At 62.4% G+C, this 19,308-nt stretch overlaps 1 protein-coding gene across 1 annotated transcript; it reads right to left on the reverse strand.

The window, feature by feature from the left end:
* Window positions 1–14,031: 14,031 nt before the first annotated feature.
* GPR35 (G protein-coupled receptor 35) lies at window positions 14,032–17,629 on the reverse strand. The gene is made up of 2 exons (XM_047084082.1): window positions 16,111–17,629; window positions 14,032–15,260 (listed from the first exon to the last, which is right to left on the reverse strand). Exons 1-2 carry the CDS (start codon window positions 16,262–16,264, stop codon window positions 14,137–14,139), a joined length of 1,278 nt encoding a protein of 425 aa, XP_046940038.1. The 5' UTR covers window positions 16,265–17,629; the 3' UTR covers window positions 14,032–14,136.
* Window positions 17,630–19,308: the final 1,679 nt, after the last annotated feature.

The raw sequence follows: 19,308 nt of genomic DNA on the forward strand, positions 1-19,308 counted from the left end.
CCTAAGTGAAACGTTTCCTCACCCAGCCGGGCTGGCTCACCCGGAGGGGCCCCCGTGTCCCACCCCACCTGTGGCCACTGCAGGAAATCGCCTTGAGTGCGTAATGGAACATGTATGTGTTTCTGCGTGTTTGTGTCTGTGTGTGTGGACGTGCTCACTTAAATGTGCACGTTCAGGACAGGGGCCCGGAAGGCCCCCTAGCAGCTGGCCTATGTGGGGTGAGTGCCTCAGGGCCTGTGCCCCCGGGCTCCTCTGGCCCCTGGCAGGCACTGGCTCTAACGAAGCAGCCTGGGCACCTGCTCCTGTCCCTGTGCCGGCCACTTAGGGAAAAGGCCACTAACGTGCTGAGGGGCCTTTCCTCCGTCCCTGGCTGAGCCCTCACAGCCCCTGTGCGCACCAACTGCCCGTTGACTCTGATCGCGTGGTGCCCGCCTCTGCCTTGGACCCTCTAGGGAGGCAGGGCCACAGGAAAGAGATTTGGGGTGGACCAGAGGGTCCAATGGGCAGCTGAGGAAGGCCCTGGGGGGCCCTGCTTCTATTGGGGGAGCCCCCCAGCCAGGGGCAAGCTGCGGGGTGGGGGCTCTGCTCAGGGCCCGCTATAGGGGGTAGAGTGATGGGACCAGGGCTCTGTGGAGACGTGGCTGAATCTGGAACGGGGACAGGACATGCCCGAGTGAGCCCAGAGCACCTGGTAGCACCAGGAAGTTAGAGAGCGCCCCCCCAACACCCACATGGATGGGAGCGTGTCAAAGGGATACAGAGGCCAACTCAAAGAGCCCCCCATCACTAAGACCATCTGAGCAAAAAAATAATAATAATATTGAATTACTGACCCAAACTATAAAGCAAGTGCCCGTGAATCCATGCCGATATACATAAATTATTGAGTAAATAAATCAATGAGGTAGAAGGAGACAACTCCTGTGTAGGAGAATTCCAGATCTTTTATTATTTGACATGGATACTCTGCTCTCTGGGAGGGATCCTATCTCCTCACTCCCACAGGGTGGGTTGCTCATAACGACTTCCCTCTGAAGACGGCAGGATGGAAACAGGAAAAGATTGGGGTAGAGAAGCCTGACACCCACCCCCTGAAGCAGGTGGCCAAGGTCAACATCAGCTGTGACGCGTCACGTCGACAGTATGCGTGCTCGGTAGGGCGTGATGAGAATGGCCTTGACCTCTTGGTCTTCCTCCCCAAACCCACAATCCCACAATCTAACAGGGAAAAACGTCAGGTAAATTCTAATAGAGGGACATCCTACGAAATGCCTGGCCAGTCCTCCTTAAAATGATCAAGGTCATCAAAAACAAGGGAAGTCTGAGAGGCCGTCCAGCCAAGAGGACCGAGGAGTCGTGACAATCAAACACAGTGTCATCTCTGGCCTGGTGCACTGCAACGGAGAAAGTACATTAGACAAAAGCCACATACTGGGGTCTGGGGGGCTCAGTCGGTTGAGCATCTGACCTTGGATTTCAGCTCGGGTCATGATCTCACGGTTTATGGGATCAAGTTCTGTGTCAGGCTCTGCCCTGGCAGCTCAGAGCCTGCTTGGGATTCTCTCTCTCTCTCTCTCTGCCCTTCCCCTGCTCGTGCTTTCTCTCTTTCACTCCAATAAACAAACTTAAAGCAAAACGAAGAGAAACACATACAAACTGAAACATACATCAGAGAAACCTAAACTATATGAATGAACACAATTGACATGGGTTCGTGGGTTGTAACAAGCGGACTGTACTGAGGTGAGGCGTTAGCCAAAGGAGACCGTAGACGTGGAGTATATGGGGAGTACTTGCACTTCTCGATCTTTCTGTAAACCTAAAACTACTCTAAAAAACAAAATCTGTGGGGAGAAAAAAAAGACAGACAAAAACCAGAGAGAACGAACAATAGTTTTTTATGCGGCAGGATTAAGCCCTATTACATCAACACCTACAGAAAATGTGAGTGGATCAAATACACAATGGAAAGATCTTGGCAGAATGGCTATAAAAACCTGGCTCTAATCCACACGGTCTTTAAGAAACTCAGATCAACTGTAACCGCACGGGCAGGTGGAGGGTAAGAGGACGGGGGGAGACCCAGCACGCCAACACCGGCCCTGGTGAAGGAGGCGCGGCTACGCGGTGTCAGATACACACTTCCGGGCAAGAAAACCAGGCCAGCGCGTGCGCACCAGGCCTCCAGGGACACGAGAGTCCACCCCCTGCGGAAGGACGCGTGTGCGCTTCTCTGCCTCCTCCCGATCTGCCAGAGAACCGGAGCGTCCCTGCGGCCTGTGGGGCCTGGTGTGCGCTCGCACAATGCACGCCACCCGGGTCTCAGCCGCCCATCCCAGGCCTCTGTCAAACCGCCACTCGGAAGATAAGAGTACGTACGCTCTTTGGCCTGCACGGTCCCGGTGGCGGTGACGCCCTCTGCTCCTGTCCCCCGGCGCTCTGAGCGCTGCGTCCCCAGGGCACCAGGTAAGTAAAGCCCTGTCCAGAGTCGGCGCCCACTCGGTCAGGACCCACCGGGCCCCCTGGGGCCACCGGGCGTCGGTCCAGCTTGTCGGCGGCGCGCCCACTTCCGGAGCCACCGCCGGGGAGCCTGCCCCACAGCTGTGTGCGGACCCGCTCTTCCTGGGGACGGAGAAGCTCCTATGGGCACGCCTGGCTCCAGGGTGCCGGAAGGGGCACGGGCAGACCCGGCCCGGCTCCGTGTGCCCCCCTTCAACCCATCTCGCGGGCGCGGTGGCCTCGACAGGCAGCCGCGCTGAGACACTCACCTGCCAATCCCGGTCACTTCTGACCCCGGAAGGGAGTTCTTCCTGTGAAATCAACACGTCCTGCTCAAACACACCCCTTAAATATGCACAGGGGTTTGCACGGGGCCATCTCTGTCCCAGACTGGGTTTCCATCTTCCGTCCACCCGATCACACGGCCAGCCCGTCGGCCACCACCTGTACATCAGTAAAAACCCAACAGAGGGGCCGACGGCACGCGGTTCCGTTCACTGACCGATTCACTTGTGCCGCCTTTGATCAGAGTGGTGGCCTAGGACGCGGCCCGTTCCCCTTGGAACAAGCCAGCAACAAGCCAGGCAGCCCTCGGTGGGCCAGCCGAGAGCTGCACGTCGGGGACTGCGCACGCGGCAGTGGAACCTGGCAGCTCCTCGGGGGGCTCCCTGCTCACAGACGTGAGTACCTCTTTGCACCCCCGTAGTGGCATGTGCGCCTGCAAAATACATAATAAAATGTCCCCCTGTCCCAGGCCTCTTCTGGTCACTGAACTCCCACTGCAGGATTTCTCGGGCATCACTCAGGACGCTACGAGTATTTAGGGTTTCAGGATCAGGTCATTTGGCCATAAGCGACGTCAGTCAAAACCAAACAGCCCGCGAATTGGGTATTTTCTGGTCCAGTATCCCGGTGGTCGCCCCCGGGGGGCACTCACTGGCCTCTGCCATAGTCTGTCTGTGCTCCACACAGAGCTATAGCACAGGGAGCACCTGTCCTCCCGCACTCCAGCTTCTGACAGCGCACGCGTCCGGTGGCCATCCCTTTTTCCCACCAGGTGTCCCATCCTCTTTCGAAATATTAGCCTCTTCGGGCTTGGGCCAACTTACTGGCCCCCATTTCAATGCCGGCTGAAGGGGGCGTTGACATGCCTTCTGGCTGACTGCAGCAGGTGGGGAAGGAGCCCCTCGGCCAGCACAGCGTCTGTCCCCACAGCACGGTCAGGTACAGCAGATGTGAGATGCGAATCCCTCACGGACACTTTCCAGTTTTCATCCAAACCTTCACCTTATAGTGCAACCGCCTTGCACTCCCTGACCTTCCCAGCCTGCTTCCAGAAGGTTCTGGAATCGGCGCACGGGGCTCCCACGCCAAGGGGTCCCCGAAGGGAGTCCCTCCGAATCGCCCCCACCCTCCAGTGAGCCTGCTTCTGAGGATGCAGGTCTACAGGAAGACGCTTCTCTTTTTGCTGAAATAGCTTTGATTTTCTCTTTCGGTTTTACTGCTGTTAAGGGGTCATTCATGGCTCACGTGGGAACCTCTCAGATTATAATTCTCAGATGATGTTCTACAGCCTCAGGTGGCTTAGCCAATTCTTACAAGTGCTTCAGTGTTATTCTGTCTGTGGGAAGTGTCATTACAGTATTTCGTTGTTGCTAACGAATGCAATAACCCAGACACGGCCAGATTTGGTCTCCTAAAATAAATGCAATTTTTTCTCTTTTGGTTTCATGGTTATTATCAAGTGATTACCCAACACCTCAAGTGGAGACCTGGAAAGATTACCATTTCAGGGTGGTGTTTTATGGGTTCGTTCCACACATGTGAATCTTATTAGTAAATGGCTCCCATCTCATGTGATTTCTAGATGGAGCAAATCGAACATTCCCGTCACTCTATTCAACGCGTCTCTTCTATTGATCCAGAAACTGCGATATTTGGGCTCTCTCGCAGAAAGCAATTTCCTCCCACTTGGTGTCACTGCTGTGGTTAGGGGACCATCGCTCAGGTTGACGCTGGACAGGACTGACATCCCCGGGACAGCGATGTGTGCGCGGAGCTTCCATGGCAGAGAATTTCCGAGCGCCCCGTCCCTTCCCGGGTCCTGGACCGGAGGACGGGTTGGGGGTGCGGCCGGCTCTCAGGGCCCCGAACAGGAACTTGGGTGTGGACGGACAGATGGATTCGCTCTAGTCAGGAGACCGATAGGTTCAACTCACTAAATTTACGTTAAAAAAGTTTGGGGGACACCGTTACGACAGGTCGTGGTTTCCTTCAACACTCACGGTGTGAGCGTGTCGGCTCCGGGAGGCCGGCCCTGTGGACGCGGCTGCCTCCCCGCCTCGGCCCCGGGAACCAGGTCCCGACAAGGATCTCCTGCTCGCCTGTGAGTTTTCCTGCACGGGCAGCCCGTCCTCACCCAGGGTCCCCCTGCCCCACTCTGCCCCTGGTCAGCGTCTCAGGACCCGGCTCCCCAGAGCTCACTTTGGGGGTTCCCACAGACGAGACGGGCCCATGGGCACATCCGATGGGGACCTGAGCCCAGCAGTGACCCCGAGGGCACGGGGTGGGGCTCGATCTGCTGTAGCCAACCTCCCCGGGCCTTCTGCAGGGAGACAGCCCGAACCTCACCAGGGCAAGTGCCCCAGGTGACCCTGAGCAGAGGTCACAGGTCAGACCTGCCACCCTCTAGCCGGGCCTGCCCCAGGCAGATTATGAAGGTGACAAGGATTTTCCAGGAACCCCCCACCCCCTTCCCTGCTCTCAGTTCTGGTGTTTGGTTTGGAAAAGACCTAAGAGGTCAAATGGCACTTTCGCCCCCTCCCTGGCCCCCTCTGACCTCAGCCATGGCCTGGCCATCCCCAGTAACAGTTGGAACAGAATGTGGTCAGTTTAGAACTCGGCAGGGTGGGGCCTGGGGACACAAGCACGGTTGGCCTTGGGCAATCGTGCTGGTCTCAGCTCCCCACCACCCTGTGGTCAGGCTGGGGAGAGCTGCTGTGAGACCCGGCCGTGGGCGTCCAGCTGTCCTTCAATCCTCAAAGCGCTGTCAGAGCACGTCACTGCCAGGGACAAACGTCCACACCACCTGGAGGGATGGCGGGCCTCCTTCCCAGCTCTACACAGACGGCTGCCCCTGAATGAGGTGTGCGTGGGGGCTTTGGGGACTTCGTCCACCTGGAATCCACGGCCCACGGAAGTGGTGAGCGGGCTTGTCCACGCAGAGGGCGCGGAGCTCTGTCCAGCCCTGGACGGTGCCCAGGAACCACCCATGTGGGTCCCTGAGATGGTCCAGCTAGAGCCCCAGTCGGCTGAGCAGGACGGGCCTGAGGGGGACGGGTCTCCGATCTCCTCCCTGGTCGCAGTGTCACACGGAGGCCCGCCTCGAGCCTGCGCGTGACAGGGAATGACTCTGGCCCCTCCAGGAACCATAGGGCCCCCTCTGCTGAACCCGTTGGGCTGATCAGAACCAGACTCGTCCGGGCCCGCGATGCGTGGTGCTCTGCCTGTGGCCGCCCTCAGTGGGCCTTGTGACCAGAAGCGGAGAAGGCCTTGCTTGGATCCTCTGCTCCCAGAACAAACCCGGGGGCACTTGCTCCCCGAGTGCAGTGGTCACCCTGCCACTTCGGGGCTCGAGCAGCTGCCGAGCTCAACCGAGTCTCAGCAGCCCAGTCAGGGGCCAGCGGAGGCCCTTCCTGCCCTCGACGGGGACTACGTTCAGGCTCAGTCTCCATTTCCCTTGGAAACCTGGACTCACCTGCCGGTTTCTGCCCAGCAGGCTGAACTCCTGTGCAGTCGGGTCCCCTGGAAGGAGGCCCACCGCGATCGTCATGTGACGGGAGGTGCCCGTCCCGGGAGACGCTGCGAGGCGGGGACCCCCACCTGTGTGCTGTGTGGGCTGCTGCCCGGGTGTTCAGGGAACAAAAAGGCACTGGAAAAGGCCATGGCATCTGGACACGGAGGACGCTCCCAACGCCTGCCGAGGCCACGGCACCGGACCTGGGGGGAGGTCCCTGCTGGCTCTTTCTGGTCGTCCTATTCCCGCCGCCACTCATTTGCCCCCACCTCCCGCACCTGCTTCCTCCTTTTCTCCTGCCCCACACATGACCAAAGTGCGCCAGGGTGTCGCCCGGGGATGGGGGCACAGGCGCCTCGTGCTGGGCCCGAAATCCAGAGCTGGAAGCCGGCAGCGCTGGGGCCGCACTCTGCCCGTGTCCGGCCGCTCCCGGGCACCTTGGGACATCCGCCGGGCTCCGCCTGCCTGCCCCGTCTCACCTTACAGCCGTATGGCCAGACGAACCTCCTAAGCCACAAACGACACGGTCCCACTGCCGAGAGCTTCTGCGTCACTCAGACCCTCAGATCTGAACTCCCAGCTGCCGTGGTCTCACAAGCACTTAGCTATTAGCTCCTCCCCCCGGTTGGAGTAGCTGTAATATGTGTGAGGCCACGACCCCCAAAGCAGAGAGGTCACAAAACCCTCACCACCGCCCAGTTCGTCCCATCAACCCCTGCTGCCCCCTCCGGGGCGGCTCCCCGGGACGGCAGACCAGCTTACCTTCCTGTAGCTGGACGCTGGTCTTTCCCACTGCTTCGTGACCCGTCCTTCCCCTCGATTGCGCTTGGAACCCGCGGACCTACACGTAGCAGCTGTTCCTTTAAATACTTCCGAAGGTAGATTTCCACCCCCAAGGTCACCTTTGACACTTAAATTTCCCTCAAGTTTTTATCTCAACCTTCAATTTTGGAAAACCGGAGACTGGACCTTAAATGAATCAAAGACTCCTACTGAGCTGCTTCTAACTCTGTCAACAAACCCAGCCCATCGGGAAAGGAAACTCGGGTGGGCTCTCGGCTACAATATTCCCCGTGGTGGGAGAGAGGAGGGACTGCGTGGCACGTAAGAGACCACGGGCACCTGAGACCACGACCTGCAAACTCCCCCCCCCCCCCGCCCCGGACACCTGCCGCCCTCAGGCACCAGCGGGTGGCCCCTCGATGCCCCTGGGACCCGCGGCTCCGTGCCCCACAGTGCCGCCATACAGGGGGCCACTGCTCCCGGGCACCTGAGCCCCACGGGCTTCTTCTGTTCCAGGGCTGCCTGAGCAAATGCGGAGCCCCTGCCTTTTCTTCGTGAGCCCAGGGGGCTCCGGGCTACAGCAGAGCCCACGGCGCACAGATCAAGGAGAACGGCCCGTGCACGGGCGACAGAGGAAGCCGCCCACGTCTCTGCCCACGCCCACCGCCCTGGTGGCCGGCACGCACACCGGGGGCGGGCTAAGCAGCTGAAAGCAGCCTGCTGCCGCTTCTCGTAAAGTTTTGTTGGAACGTGACCTTGCCCGCTTGCCTTGCCCGCACGGCGTCGTGCGCTGCTCTCCCCCGCGGGCACCGCTGGCGAGCCCCACAGCAGACCGAAAATACCAAGTCTCCGAGCCTTTGCAGAGGAGCGTGCTGACGGCCGGTCGGGACCAGCTTTGCGGCCCACGCCGGGACGAAGGGGCGCTTCATTTCTGACGGCTGCCTGCAGGGCGGCTGTCTGGTTCAAGGGCTCTGCCGTGGCTGCTCTGGACCCACCGAGGATGCCGCCTCCGGGCGGCCTCCCGCAAAAGCAGGTTCCGACAAAGGGCAGCTGTGACGTCACAGACCCCTGCTCTCCCCTGCGGCCGCTTCACTGCTGAGCCGTCGTGGTCCCCAGCCACCGCGGGTGGCCCCACAGAAGGTCAGCATTCGAGAAGGGTCTCTGTCTGGGATGAAAACAAGACAGAAAGGCATATCCGGCCCCTGCAAACGTGACCCAGTATCACCCGTCCGGCCCCCATGGAGGACCACTTCTTGAGGTCCAGTCACTCCCACAGGCCCAAATCCTCCCGCAAACGCGAGGCCTCTGTTCGCCCCACGTTTTCTGGAGATGCGGCCCCCCGCCCTCACTGCAGAAAGCGATAAACCGACGCGGGATGCTGACGGCATCTTCCTGGTCTCTGGCTGTGGCCTTGATACAGGTGGATGTGTTACCAAAGGAATCCTGACTGCGTGTCACGGGGGGCCGTCCCGCCCTCATGTTCGGCCTCTCATTTCTAGCCCAAAGCCGGTGCCGTCGCCGGGGCTCTCCAGGCCAGACCACGCTTCCCAAGTCTGAGGCAGGGCCACCCCAGTATCTTGGCAGAGAGATGGTGAGCAGCTGGCCAGCCTCTTGGACTGACCCCGATGGCACAAACAGTGGGACCAAAGCCTGCAGTGGCCGGACCCACAGGGCGTCCCAACAAGGGCCGGGGCTGTTTCTCAGAGCACCGTCTGCTCACTTGCTAGCTGTGTGGGGCGGTCCTAGAGGTTCTGCAGTGGCTGAGGGAGTGCCCGTGCAGGCCTTCCATTATCCCTCGCTCGGGAGTCACCCCAGGAGTCCTGCCCTGGTCCCACAGACGGTGCTATGGCTCAGGTTCCCAGGTCCGGGCCGGAGAGAGGGCAGCTCCTCGGCCCTGTGACCTACAGCCAGGGGTGGGGTGGGGGCACCGGAGGTGGGAGCTAAGGTCAGGCTCCAAAGGCACAGACGTAAGCTTTAAATATTTAGACTGGCATGTGGGTCTCCACCTGTAGTCATGTCCTGGACCTCACGAATGTTAGGGGTGACCCCCCTGGATCCGAGGGTCCTCAGGCCACATGGGAGAGCACCGAGGTAGAGAGGCAGCAGGCCGGTAAGCATGCCCCCTGCATTTGCACTCAGCAGCCAGGTTCAAGGACCACATTCTTTTTTTTTTTTTTTTAATGTTTATTTTTGAGAGAGAGACAGAGCGTGAGCAGGGGAGGGGCAGAGAACGAGGGAGACACAGAATCCGAAGCAGGCTCCAGGCTCCAAGCTGTCGGCACAGAGCCCGATGCAGGGCTCGAACCCACAAACCGGGAGATCGTGACCCGAGCTGAAGTCAGACGTTTAACTGACTGAGCCACCCAGGCGCCCCTCAAGGACCATATTCTTAACTGCTGGACCATGGGCCATCCTGTGCAAGCTCAGTGTCTGAGGGCCCCAGCACCCTGGACTCCTGGGCAGAGCCCAACAGGGCAGTGGTAGGCAGGTTCCAGAGGCTGGGGGGTGGGGGGGAGGGACTAAGGAGGGAGCTGCTGTGGGGTAAAAATGGGAAGAGGTGGGATGGGTGTGGAAGTAGAAGGAAACCTTGTTTAGCACGGAGTCTGGAGGCCAGCAGGGGGAGCTCTCGTGCCCAGCGCTGTTTGTCAATTGCAGACCCAGCCGGTGACTAGGCAAGCTGACCAGAAATATAAGAGGAATATAAGAGGAAAATAGAGGATTTTGTTCAAACCCAGATTAAGACAGCTGCCCAGGAAACACGAACTTCGCAGGGAAGAAAGTGCTTCAGAGAGTGAACAGTTTTTACAGGGTTCTATACCTTTTGCATAAAGAGCCACAAATCAATACGTCAGAGGTATATTCTTGTTAAAGTTCAAAAAGATTATAGATTAGCGCGTAGGCAGGATCATGAGTATTAATGTCATGAGTATAATTAATGCAAAGGAGTAGCAGCATCGATCCATACGTGCAGGACAAGATGGTTTTCCTTTAAGCTACTCATTTACAAAGCAGGTGTGTAAGATATGCACGGTGGGTGGGCCACAAATCGGGCTTTTGGTTGAAATATAAAGTTAATATAGACTCATGCTGCCTTAGAAAGAAATCTAAAATGGCTTCCCTCATATAACAGTGCTTGAGAGAGTTTTTCTCTCACCAGAGGAAGAGAGGGACCTTGCAGGTGGCTGGCCACCACTTTACTCTGCCCGCAGGAGGAAGGAAGGTTTTCTCCTCCCCTGGCAACAGCCCAGCCAATGAGAGGCAGTCACAGCCAAAGACAGCCCAGCCAATAAGAAGCCACTACCAGCGCCTAGTTTCCTCCAATGGGCTTTTAGTTTATAACAGTCCCTTTCCTTAGAAAAGATCTGCCTGGGGGGGCGGTGGGTGCAGCTGGTTTTCTGGACTTGTCTATGGTTTTGCTGTAGCTCGCTGGTCCTGGGTTGCAATTCTCTGCTCTTCCCAAAGTAACCATTTCTGGCTGGTAAAATACCCGCAGTTGTCGTTTTCAGGTTAACAGCTGGCGCGGCGCTCCCGGGGGTGTGCTGGGCGGGAATCGGGCAGAGGGCAGGGACCCTGGGTTTCAGTTTTGCTTCTCGCCGGGAAATGGCAGGGGCGGGCACCTCACTACCCAAGTGGACCTTGTCTGGGAGGGCGTGGAATTCCCTAAGCGAGTGCCAACACTTTGCGATGCCAACTGCGCGCCAGGCATGGTCTAGGTGATATACTTACTCCTTGCTGAACGTGCACTCCCCTCCCCCCCATTCATAGGTAGAAATCCCAATTACAGACGTGATGGGATTAGGAGAGAGACGGCGCAGAGCCACCTAGCCCCTCCAGGGGAGGACCCGGGAGGTGTCTGAAGCAGGGAGAACGCCCTCCCCCGGACCCCGACCCTATCGCCCCCCTGATGTCTGATTTCCAGCCTCAGAACCATGAGAAATAAAGACCGCGCAGTCCGTGGTGTTCCCATACGGCAGCTGGAGCAGATTTAAGAACAGCCCCGGAGCCAAGAGACACCGGAGGGTCAGGGGACCTCAGGACAGGACTGAAGCCCCCGGACCCCTGCCCCGTGCTGACCGCGGGAACTGGCAGGCCCTCCCCACCACGCATGGCCTGTTTGCACTTTGGCGCGTCCCCGTCGATTGGGGATTCCCTCCCTAGATTACCTAAAACCTCAATCCTGCCTGGAGCAGCTGGGTGGGGAGAGGGGGTCTCTCCCACCTTTGCCCCTGTGCCCAGCGCCAGGGGCCGCCCCTCGCTTTTTTTCGGGAACCCAGAGCCGTCTTTAGGGAGAGAACGGGGTTGGACCAGCCGGCGTCAGCCGCACAGAACGGGCAACAACCTTTGTAGGGACCGCGGCCGACCCACCAGCCTGGGAGGGAGGGAGGCGGGGGCGGGGTGGGCGGGGCCAGGTGGCAAGGCCCCTCTCCGGCTCCGCCCCCGCGGCCCGGGGTGCCCCAAGGTCGCCCAGGTGGAGGCTTGCAGAGCAGCGCCAGGGGCAGCGATGCGGACTCGGCCCTGGTGAGTGAGACGAAAAGATACCCCGGCCAGTGCCCGCGGCGCAGGGCGTGTCCTTGAGGTGAGTGGGGACACAGATGGCCCCTTGGGCGGCCCTGCCCCCCTCTTCTCCCCACAGCACCTACCTGAGGGCAGGGGGTCACACCTCTGCCTCCCGGCTGCCTGGGTCCCCTGCCTCTGCCTGCCCCCTGCTTCCTCCTGGCCCTCGTGCCCCTCCGCACCTGCCCGGGGTCACCCTAACTCCTGGAAGCCCGCTTTCTTCCCCCGTAGCCAAACCACTCGAGAGCGCTGCACCCCCATTGCCGCCCCAGCTCACCCTTGACGGCCTGGCCCCCGTCACAGTCCCAGCCCCCATCCTGGTCAACATTCACTGTTGCCACCCCCGGGCCCCCACTGACGTCCTGGGCCTGCCGCCCAGCCCCCAACTTGCAGCACAAGGAGGTGCCGCACCGGTCTGAAGCAAAGCCTCCCGAACACCGTCCGAGGCCTGCCTCTCCCCTGCCAGGCCCTCCGTGACCCAGCCTTTCCCCTGCCCGCCCCTCCGCGCGAGCCTGTGAGGCTCCCCGTGTGCACGTCTCAGGGCTCAGCGCCTAGAGGGTGTCTGCAGCATGGCGGGTCCCGATATACGCTGCCGATGGTCAACACCGGAGCTCGGCCCGGAAAGCAGCACCCAAGGTGTCCAGGAGTCCGGTCCCCCGTGGCGGCCCCTCAGCCTGCTGGGCCCCAGCGCTGCCTCCAGGCTGGGACGGCCTGGGTCTCAAAGGGATCAGTCCTGCAAGCTGACTCCGGGGCGCTCCTCCTGGGGGGGAGGCGCCCTAAAGGGGGTGCTGGGGAAGGGGGTGAGCCCACGTGCCTCCCGCGTGCTTGCCAACAGCCTGAGCCCCAACGAGCAAGAGCCCCCACCTCTCTGGACCCCCACGCGCACCTCCCCAGAGTGGGACGTGGGCTCGCTGGGCAGAGGGCGGCCGGACGGCAGCCGTGGACTCGGAGGGGAAGGCCGCCTGGCCGAGCCGGGACCTCCGTTCACCGCCGCCCCGAGTGTGCTCCGACAGGTGGCTGTGGAGGGCCTGGCCCTCCAGGGGTCACACTCCCAGCCCAGGCTTCTCTCCCGGGGAGGGCTCCACCTCATGGTGACACGGGAGCGCCCCTCTTTCGGGAGCCCCTTCCGGATGCACTGGTGGTGAGGATTGGACCGGGGACTTTATGCCCTACGACCTCTGTGTGTGAGGAGGGGGGCGATGCGGGCCAAGGCCGTACTTGCCCCGGTCGGCCAGCTGCCGCTTAGGCAGCCCCAAGAGGACGGAGGGGCCAGTGACCGTGGCCGTACTCTCGGCACCCCGGCAAGCTCCACACCTGGGGCAAGGACCGGACAGCTGCCCTCGGCCTCGGCCCTGGAGCGGTGGCCAAAGGCACCGATGCCGCCGTCGGCCTTGGCCACACAGATGGCCTCTCCGAGGAGCCTGCTGAGTGGTGACCAGAACGAGTGGGCGGGGGGAAGGTGAGCCGCTGCTGGGGACGCCAGTCAAGCCTGGGTCTCCAGGCAGCGGAAGACCAGGCCTTGGCGGGGCACCTGCACACGCGGAACAGGACTGACCACCAGGCCGTGCCGACCGCCGTGCAGGTCCTGGCCTCGGCTCGAAGGTGGCGGCGCCGCAGGCTGACAGGTCCGGCCTGGGGCCCAGCCCAGAGGCCCAGCTGCTCTCATTCCTCAGGAACAGATCTCCCTGTGCGGCCGCGGGCCCTGCCAGGCAGACGGGTCTGAGGGTGCAGGTGTCGGGGGTAGGGGTCCGGGTCTCCCATTCTCCCTCTAGTCACCTGAGGCTGTCGGGAGCCCCCACCTCTGCTTCCTCGGCCCCAGTTTGGGGCCCCCAGCCTCCAGCACGGGCCCCTCAGGTCTGTGTCCTGCCCGGGCTTCCTAGCGGAGGTGTTTGCGCCGATCCCGTAGGTCCATTCCAAGCCGGGCCCTCGGGCCCCGGCAGGGTGGACACCTCCTGAGAACCTCAGCGTTGTGGGGAGAGAGGCACCCCCCAACCCTCAGCTCAGCCTGTGGGTGTCCACGAGCCCGGCCCAGAGTGGGAGGCCCCCAGCGGTGCCGGGAGGCATGAGGGGTGCGGGAGAACGGGGGCTCGGGGAAGCACCCCGAATCCCCGAAGGTCAGGACGGGACCTCTTCGATGCTCTGTAAGAACCCACGGAACGGTTTTTACAAAGGAGTGTCTTTAAGCTTGTTTAGTGGCTGTGTCTCTGTGAACGTCCTGCGGCCCATGGGATGTACTTGGATTCTGTCTGCAGTGGTGTCACCGGCCTGAGGAGAGACCTGGTCGCCTCTGAGAGATTTTGGTTCTAATCACCGTCTATAGGTGACAGAAATGCCCTCCCCAGTTCTTGCCGAGGGGGCCGCCCAGGCGCTGAGAAGAGACATCCGTCTGGGAAAAGAGATCCGTGGGGTGGCAATTTTTTAATGCCTTGGCTAAATTCTATTTGCTGAGGGAGAGTCCGCGTCCCCAGGACCCGTAAATCCAAAGTCACACGTGCGCAGTGAGGCTATTTCTGGCGCACGCCGCGGGGGGGAGGGGGGGGGGAGGAGTCGCCTGGGGGGGGGCCCGGGGCTCCCCGCGCCGCGCGCTGCAGGGCCACGCGTGGGGCCTCTCCCGCGCCGTTGTCCTCCTCCACCCACGCCCGGACGGCCCGGTCAGGGTGGTCACGTGTAGGAGCGCCCCGCATCCGTCCCCGGAAAGGCCGGGACGTGCTGAGGACGGCCCCCACCTCTTCCTGGAACTCTTTGGCCACAAAATAGTAGCTGACGGCGTCCAGGCAGCAGTTGGCGTTGGCGACGCGGGAGGTCGCCTGCACGAAGGCAGCCACCGCCTGGAGAGTGGGGCAGGCCGCGTCCGTCCACCGGGCCACCAGCATGGCCAGCAAGGCCACGTGCAGTGGGAGGAAACAGAGCAGGAAGGTGGCCAAGTTGGCCGCCACCACGTGCAGGGCTCTGAGGATGTGGGCGGCGTCCTGGGGCGGTGACCGCGCGCGCTTGCGGGCCAGGTGCCGGAGCACCTGCCAGGAGCAGAAGCTGACGACCAGCAGCGGGAGGAGGAAGAGCAGCAGGGAGAAGGCCAGGGTCCTGGGGCCCCGGGTGCGGCCCCGGCCGAAGCAGAAGCTCTCCCCCGCGCGCAGCCAGGACGCCGGCAGGGCCACGGCCCCGAACACCAGCAGCCAGAGGGCCAGGCAGGTGAGGGCGGCCTGGCGGGGGCTGCGCCAGGCGCGAGAGCGCAGCGGAAAGCGCAGGGCGGCGTAGCGGTCGGTGGCGATGGCCGTGATGAGGCATATGCTCATGTAGGTGTTGACGTAGTAGAAGCTCTGCACGGCCCTGCACAGGACGCCCTCCTGGGCCCCCGCCGCCTGGCCCAGCGTGTGCAGGACTCCCGGCAGGCTCAGCAGCAGCAGGCAGTCGGCCGCCACCAGGTTGGCCATGTAGACGCGGGTCTCGGTCCACCCGCGCAGGCGGCACCAGAACACCCAGAGCCCCAGGCCGTTGAGCGGCAGCCCCAGCGCCAAGATGACGTAGATGGAGACGCTGGTGGCCGCCTGGGACAGGACGCTCCTCTCCGTGCTGCAGCCCTCAGAGCCGTTCCCGGGGACGGGGACGGCGGTGGGCGCCCCAGCTTCACCTGCGGGCAGGGAGGGAAAGGCTGCTGTGGCCTCGCCCCTCCCCCTTCACCTCCCTCCCGCGGCCCCCCCTCCCCCCTCCCCCCTCATCCCTTGCCCTACTTCCTGTGCCAGCCCCGGGGCTCCCTCTCTTGACCTCAAAGCGCTCCACTGGGGCCGCCCTCCCTGCCCCGCCCAGAGGGTCTGCATTCCTAGATGTGGACGGTGGCCCCTGCCACGAAGGGGACTCTGGGGGGGCTTCTCTCTGGGCTTCTCCACCAGAGGCTTTAGCTCAGCCGGGGACCTTTGCCACGTTGCCGTCCCCCGCCGCCTGGGGCCCTGTCCAAGGTCCCTCAACGCATGACCCATGGAGCGGGACCCCAGACTCCCCTGGCGGGGGCCACGGGGGGTCCTGGTCTGCAGAGAGGGAGCACCCCAGCCCATCAGGAGAGCATCGGGACTGACCCCAGTCTTCTCTGTCTTTGTTAGGCTCCCCACTTCTGTGTGTGTGTCTCCCTCACCCCAGCCACCCCACTCTGCCCTTCCTCTCTATCCACTTCCTCCTTGGGGCCCTCTTTTCCCCTCCCCCCAAAGCTTTCCCCTGCACTCCCCCCCATCTCCTATCTCTCTCCTCCTCCTGTCTACCTCTGCCCCCCCACGGCCCCCCTCACTGTCCGTCCGCAGAAGCTAACTGCCCCCTCAGCCCTTGCCCTAACGCCTGCTTGGGCTTGGAGCCCAGGCGTGGTCCTCGGGTGGGATGCATGAGGCCCACGGCCCCGCTCCCGGGGGCCCTTTGTGGCGGCCGGCGTGGCAAGGGCAGGACGGGGCTCATGGAGGCGACAGCAGGGGGCTTCCAGGCCTGGGCGGACTCACCCATCTGGGATGGCTGGGGCCTCGGAGACTCCGGCTGGGCCGCTCGCTGCTCTGCAGCCCCAAGGCTGTGGTTGCGCTTTTGTACTCTCTCGAGTGGGTGTGGTCCCATCTCCGTGCAGCTGGCAGGTAGCCCCCCCCCCCTTCTCTGGGCCATGTGTGCCTGGGCCCGCAGCTTCTGCCTGCGGTTTGTGACACCCAGACCACAGCTCTGGGCCCCTCTGCAGCAGCCTGGAGCTCAGGGCTGGATGGGGACCGAGGGTGCCTCTCACACGGGGCGGGGGGACGGCCTGCACGGGGCTTCAGGCAGGCCCGTTTTGGCCGGGTGGTGCCCCCTGCCTGTGTGCGTCCATGATTGGCACCGGGCGGGGAGACCCCGGGCAGGAAGCCTGCAGAGTTCGGGGCTGGAGAACCCAGAGACCCTTGGCCAGGAGCCCCTACCCATGTGGCCCAGGGGTCCGGGCGCCTGGCCGGACAGGGTGGGAGGCTGTAGTGGACGGTGTGGGGTGCTCTGGTGGGGGGGAGGGGGCGTCACGACCGAGGCACATGGTGCTTGCCTTGCCGGCCGGAGGCCCCTCCAGAATCACCTTCAGCAAGTGACACATCAGAGGCCGTGCACCCACGGTAGCCCTGTATGGTCAGCCGTGTGGTCACAACTCCAGAGCTCCCCATGGGCACGGAAGCTGTTCCCTCCGTCCATCCCGCTTGGCCAGCTCCTTTTTGGGTGGGGTTCCCAAGAGCACTCCCACAGAAACCCCTGCGTGCCAGTCTCCACGTCAGAGAGGCTTCTGGAACCCACCCTGAGGCAGGGGTGTGTTCCTGTCCAGCACCAGCACGGCCCCGACCTTGGCCACACCAGCAGCTCCCCCAGAGGGCCGGTGTGAGGGGCTCTTGGGGGTGGGGGTGTGGGGCCGGCACAGGGTCTGCTGTCCCAGGACCTGGCCCGGCCGCCTGAAGGAACAAGGAGGCCAGAGGAAGCTGCCTCCCCCCACCCCCTGCTCAGGAAAGCAGGGGGCGCGTACTCCCACGAATCTGGGGCACACGGCACCCTGTGAAGCTGTGAGGTGGGTGACGTGGGGGCGGGTGCCCAGGGGACCCTGAGAGGGACGGCCTGCCACACAGACCAGGAGGCAGGGGCAGGCGCGGCCCCGTGTGGACGGCAGCGGCTCTGAAAGCCGGGCGAGGTGAGGTCTCCCCCCGCCGGAGGGGGGGCTCGCGGTGCTCAGTGTCACTTCTGCCCTCCTCCCTACCCTCCCGGGTGGCAGGAGCTGAAAGACACCTCGCCGCCGGGGACAGGTGCAGGCCAGCGTGCCCACGCGAGGCGGAGGCCGACGCGTGCTCCCCTGTGGACTTGGGGTGCCATCCCCGGGCGCCTTTATCCGAAAGGTCACTCGTGGGCAGCAGTTCCCTGCAGTACCGACCTTCCCATTGGCTCAGCTCTGCGATCTGCCGCCCCCTCCCTGCTGGGAGGGGCAGCCCTGGGGTCCCTGCGGTGCCCCAAACCCTGCACTGCAGCCGCGGGGGGGGCTGGCCTGGGGGCTGGCAGCCCCCCCCACCCGGCACCCACTTCCCCAGACCCTGCAGGGCCCCGCGTCTGGTTGACGCCCGCTGCCCCGTTGACCGCGGACACTTACTCTTAGGAAAGTTTCCTCCGAGGCACAGCAGCAGGGGGCCCCGGAGAACAGGACACAAAGCGTGGCTCTACCCACTAATGGCCGGCCTGCCCCCCCAAACTGCCTTCTGAGACCGGCTGCAGCCGGGCTCGAACCCCCAGCGAGGGGCATGGACTTCCCGGGACACCTTCTCTCTTTCTGATAATTATCGGCACTCGGGGCGCCTGGGTGGCTCAGGCGGTTAAGTGTCCGACTCTCGGTTTCAGCTTGGGTCACGGCCTCCCGGTTTGTGAGTTGGAGCCCCACCTCGGGCTCTGCGCCGACAGTGCACAACCCGCTTGGGATTCTCTCTCTGTCTTTCTGCCCCTCCCCTGCTCTCTCTCTCTCCTCTCAACATAAATAAAGTTAAAAAAAAAAGAACGTTATTGGACACTTAGATTCTGCCCAGTCCTGGGAGGTTCTCTGAGTCCCTCCCCGTTGGGGATCTGTCCTCTGCAGCCACCCAGACCCATCTGCTTCTCGGGGACTGCAGATGCTGCCACTTCCTGGGCCGCACCTCACTTTATCTGACTGCCCATACTTCCTCTGCCTGTGGCCAGCTGGCCTGGGTTGCCAAGCCCTCAGCAGCCTGAACCCTCCAGACCCTCTCCCGGGTGACCAAGGCCTGGTACAGAACAGTGCCCTGGCCAGATAAAATACCCCAGGGGTAATCCTAGTGGAGGGAGAATGAACTGTGTCCTCCCACATTCTGGGCCCTATACTCCTGATGATGCAGCCTCAGAATGAATCTGCTTTTTTTCAGACGCCGGTCGTTTGCTAATTAATGGCAAGCCCAGTCCTCATCAATGGCCAGACTGCCCCCTAAGCCCTCTGGGCCAGGGCTGGGGGTGGTCTGTGCATACATTCATGATAGAGGTTCTTCCACTTGGCCTGGCACAGCCCAGAGGCTGGACTCTGGTGTAGGATACTGAGCGCGTGGGCCGTGAGTAGGGTTCAGAAGTCAGTTGTGGGGACGCTTAACCTCTCTGACTTTGCTTCTGCCCCATTTCTTGTTCCTTCAGGAATTTCGTGCAAAGTCCAGCTGCCTCCACTTGCTGGGAGCCAGGAGAGGCCGGAGGGAGAGGTTGTGCACACATCCCCTCTCCAAGCCGTAGACTGGGGAGGATCCGCACCCCTGGGGCCAGGATCGGGCAGCAGGATCGGGCAGCATTGTGGTAAAGCTTCACGGGGCCCCCCTGAGTGTGGCTCTTCCCGGGCACGGGTCCACCCGAGTGGGGGCCTCCCTGAGCACCAACCTCGCAAGGCAGGGCCCCCTGAGTCCGCAGGCCCCTGGGGCCAGGACACGGCTGCCATTCCGGCTCCGGTCACACACGCGGAAGAAAGAACAGGACGGGGAGGCTGTTTGGTGCCCGGGGGTGCAGGTGGGGTGGGGTTTGAACCCCAGCCCTGCTTGGACCAGCACCCCGGGCGGCCTCTGGAAGGCTCTGGCTGGGGTCCCACGCGGGGAGGCAGAGGAGAGGTGGGCACAGCGCACACCAGGCCGGGCATCCACACTTCCGCCTGGGCGGGTATCCGGGCCACCGGGCAG

This window comes from Lynx rufus, unplaced genomic scaffold (genome assembly GCF_022079265.1).
Source record: "Lynx rufus isolate CCGP_SWC_20201006 ecotype Redwood Valley unplaced genomic scaffold, mLynRuf1.p SCAF_2, whole genome shotgun sequence".
NCBI lineage: Eukaryota > Metazoa > Chordata > Mammalia > Carnivora > Felidae > Lynx > Lynx rufus.

Coding starts and splice junctions, on each gene's coding strand:
- GPR35 (XM_047084082.1), bottom strand. CDS start 16,264: ATGGCCCAGAGAAGGGGGGGGGGGCTACCTGCCAGCTGCACGGAGATG. Junction 15,261..16,110: donor GCCCCAGCCATCCCAGATGG/GTGAGTCCGCCC, acceptor CCCTGCCCGCAG/GTGAAGCTGGGGCGCCCACC.